At 30.8% G+C, this 3,160-nt stretch overlaps 1 protein-coding gene across 1 annotated transcript in view; it reads left to right on the forward strand.

Annotated features, from left to right (window-relative positions):
* LOC111473538 (glycine-rich cell wall structural protein 1.0-like) overlaps positions 1-3,160 on the forward strand; it is a 38,932-nt gene continuing 35,772 nt past the window's right edge. Inside the window, exon 1 of the mRNA XM_023119019.1 lies at positions 1-249. Coding sequence (XP_022974787.1) covers positions 1-249 — 249 coding nt within the window. The remainder of the gene's footprint in view (positions 250-3,160) is intronic.

The following is a 3,160-nucleotide window of genomic DNA, read 5'->3' on the forward strand; positions in this document are numbered from 1 at the left end:
ATGCCGTCNAAGCTTTGTGCAGGAGGTGGCGAAGAGGGGAAGAGAAATGTCGTCGGGGGTGGCGGAAAGGAGAAGAGAAACGCAGCCGGAGGTAGAGATTTAAAGAAGATTTGCGCAAGAGGTGGCAGAGAAGGGAAAAGAAACGCCGTTAGAGGTGGAGATTTAAAGAACCTTTGCGTAGGAGGTGGCGGAGAGAGGAAGAGAAATGCCGCATGGGGTGGCGGAGAGGGGAAGAGAAATGCCGCCAAGGTAGAGATTTAAAGAAGTTTTGCGCAGGAGGTGGCGAAAAGGTGAAAAGGAACGCCGCTGGAGGGGGTGGAGAAGTGAAGAGGAAGGCGGATAGAGATCTAAGTGAATGCTTTAGGTCTCTTGATGAGTCAGCAATGGCAAGAAATGGATGAGAGAAAAGTGGAAAAATGAATAGCAAAAAACAACCTAAAAGATTCATTTTTTGTTCTTTCTTTTTTATGTTTAGTGATTATGAAGATGGTATGAAGATCCACCCCAATCTCAAAAAATTTGTAGGAATAATACACATTCTCAAAAAATTTAGGCACCAAGAGGCGTGTCCCAACAGGACCAAATTCAGCAACATCTCCCAAAACGCTTCCATTGGGTCTAGGCACAAAGAGGCTGTTCCAAATAGCCCAAAACCAGCAACGTCTTTTGAAAGCCCTCTCTCAAGTTTAGGCACCAAGAGGCGTGTACCAAATGACCCAAAACCAGCAACATCTCCCGAAAGCCCTACCTCAAGTTTAGGCACCAAGAGGCGTGCCCCAATTGGACCAAATTGAGCAAAATCTCCCGAAAAGTCTTAATTGGGTTTCGGCAGCGCATTGCAACTGGCCCAATTCCAGCAACATCTCCTAAAAGCCCTCCATTAAATTTCTCTCCATTAAATTTGTTATGATGTCTCCTAAAGCTAGCAAGCTTAATTAGGTTCTCTAAAGATGTATTACAATGAAGTCTTTAATTTTCTATCTTCAATATAATGAGATGATTCAACTTAATGGTGAGGGACTCTAATAATGGGCATGAAAGAGAATAATTTAGTCTTATTACCTTATTTTCAAAATCTCCTTTACCCATGAACATATAATTTTAATTTTTACCTCATTGATTAACATTTATAATTTAACAATTATGGACATAAATTTGAAAGTTAATCGGTGAGACTTCAACTTTTCTAAAAAAAAAGAATAATAATAATAATAATAATAATAATAATAATAATAAAATAATAATAATAATAATAATGATGAGGAGTAAAAAAGTTATATTTTTAAATATAACCCCACATACCATGTGTGAGATATTCTTAGATAAAAAAAATGAAATATAGAGATAAAAATAGAGGAAAAAAAAAAAGAAATACATAGATAAAGAAAGAGAGGAAGATTTAGAAAACTGAATTGATTAACAAAAATAGTCCAATAAAAATATGGGAATAGAATTTAAAAAATAAAATATTTTATATTTTAATTCTTTTTTAAGAAATTTTATTTTAATTATGCTTTTACTGAAATCATAGCTTAGGTCTATTTGCTAAGTCTAATAAACAAAATCTATTGACCAATAAAAATAGGGTAAGACTCAGTAAACGTAAACGATTCACAAAAATAGACAAATAAAAATATGGGAATAGAATTAAAATTTTTCTTTTAGTTTATTTTAATTCTACCTTTTAAGAAATATTTTTAATTCTATTTGTAGGAAATATTTATTTTAATTCTATTTTTAGGATATGAAAGCAATTATAATCTTTCCCAATTTTATTGCAATTATATATCTCCCTAATTTCTTCCAACTATGTATCTTCTCTAACAAAAATAGGTCAAAGGAAGATTTAGATCCATTAACAAAAATAAGCGAACAAAAGTATGGGAATAGAATTACAAATTTTCTTTCTTTTATTTTAATTTTGTTCTTAAGAAATCAGTATCTTCCCTAATTCTGTTGCAATTTTGTATCTTCCTTAAGCAATTATGTATCTTTCCAAAAAAATTATAAGATCATAGCCATACATAGAAACAGATTTTGAAAATATAATTGATTAACAATAGGCCAAAAAAAGATGGGAATATAATTAAATTGATTAAAAAAATAAAAATAAAAGATTGGGATGTAAGAGGAATTGATTAACAATATAGACCAAAAAAATCTGGGAACAAAATGTAGAGTAAACACATAAAATAAAGATATATGTAAACACAAAAATAAGAAAGAAAGATTAAGTGATTTAAAAACTAAAACTTAAACACAAAACCCAAAATTAATACAAAGAGAAAAAAATGTAACAAAATTAATATGGAATAGAATTAAATGATAAAACAAAATAAAATTACAAAGGACAAGAAAGTACGATGCAAGTTAAAACAATTCTACTAATTTTTTTATCGGTAACTTCATCCATTAGTAATGATAGAAAATAAAATTTTTAATACAAATAGAATGATATATATATATAGACTTTACTCCTACAAAAACTCTAATGTTCGCATAAAATCTAACACATGGACCATTGCAAATAAGATAAATAATGTTACAGAAGTTCGAATTTGAAACTGACGTCATGAGCTCACGTAGGTTGACTTGGATTTCAAATGACAAATTGATGTCATGAGCTCACATAAGTTGATTTGGATTTCAAAAGACAGAATCGAACTTTAAATTAGTGACAACAACTTAAGCTATTAAATTAAGTGATATTACTCTAGGATAAGCTAGAAATCGTATGAGTTACAATTTATGATGTATGAGCTATGATGATATATGAGTTATGATTATGTATGAACGGTATTGCATGATGTCATATACTAGTATATAATGATGTATGAGCTATGATGATGTATGAGTTATGATGTTGTATAAGTGGCGTCGTATGATGCCGTATACTAGTATATGATGATGGATGAGTTATGATGATTTATGAATTATGATGCATGATGATATGTGTAATATATATGTATATATATTATACGATGCATGACGTACATATTATTGTGATGCACGAGATGGCTTTATGATGAGTATGATTTTTGCATGACATTTTGTTTAATATAATGATGTTTTCCATATTTATCATGCTATATGATGATGAGTGTTATATTGTATCATGCCGTTAGATCGACCTAGGACACAACCCTAAGAGCATGAAAAG

The sequence above is a fragment of the Cucurbita maxima genome, unplaced genomic scaffold, assembly GCF_002738345.1.
Source record: "Cucurbita maxima cultivar Rimu unplaced genomic scaffold, Cmax_1.0 Cma_Scf00130, whole genome shotgun sequence".
In the NCBI taxonomy this organism is placed as follows: Eukaryota; Viridiplantae; Streptophyta; class Magnoliopsida; order Cucurbitales; family Cucurbitaceae; genus Cucurbita; species Cucurbita maxima.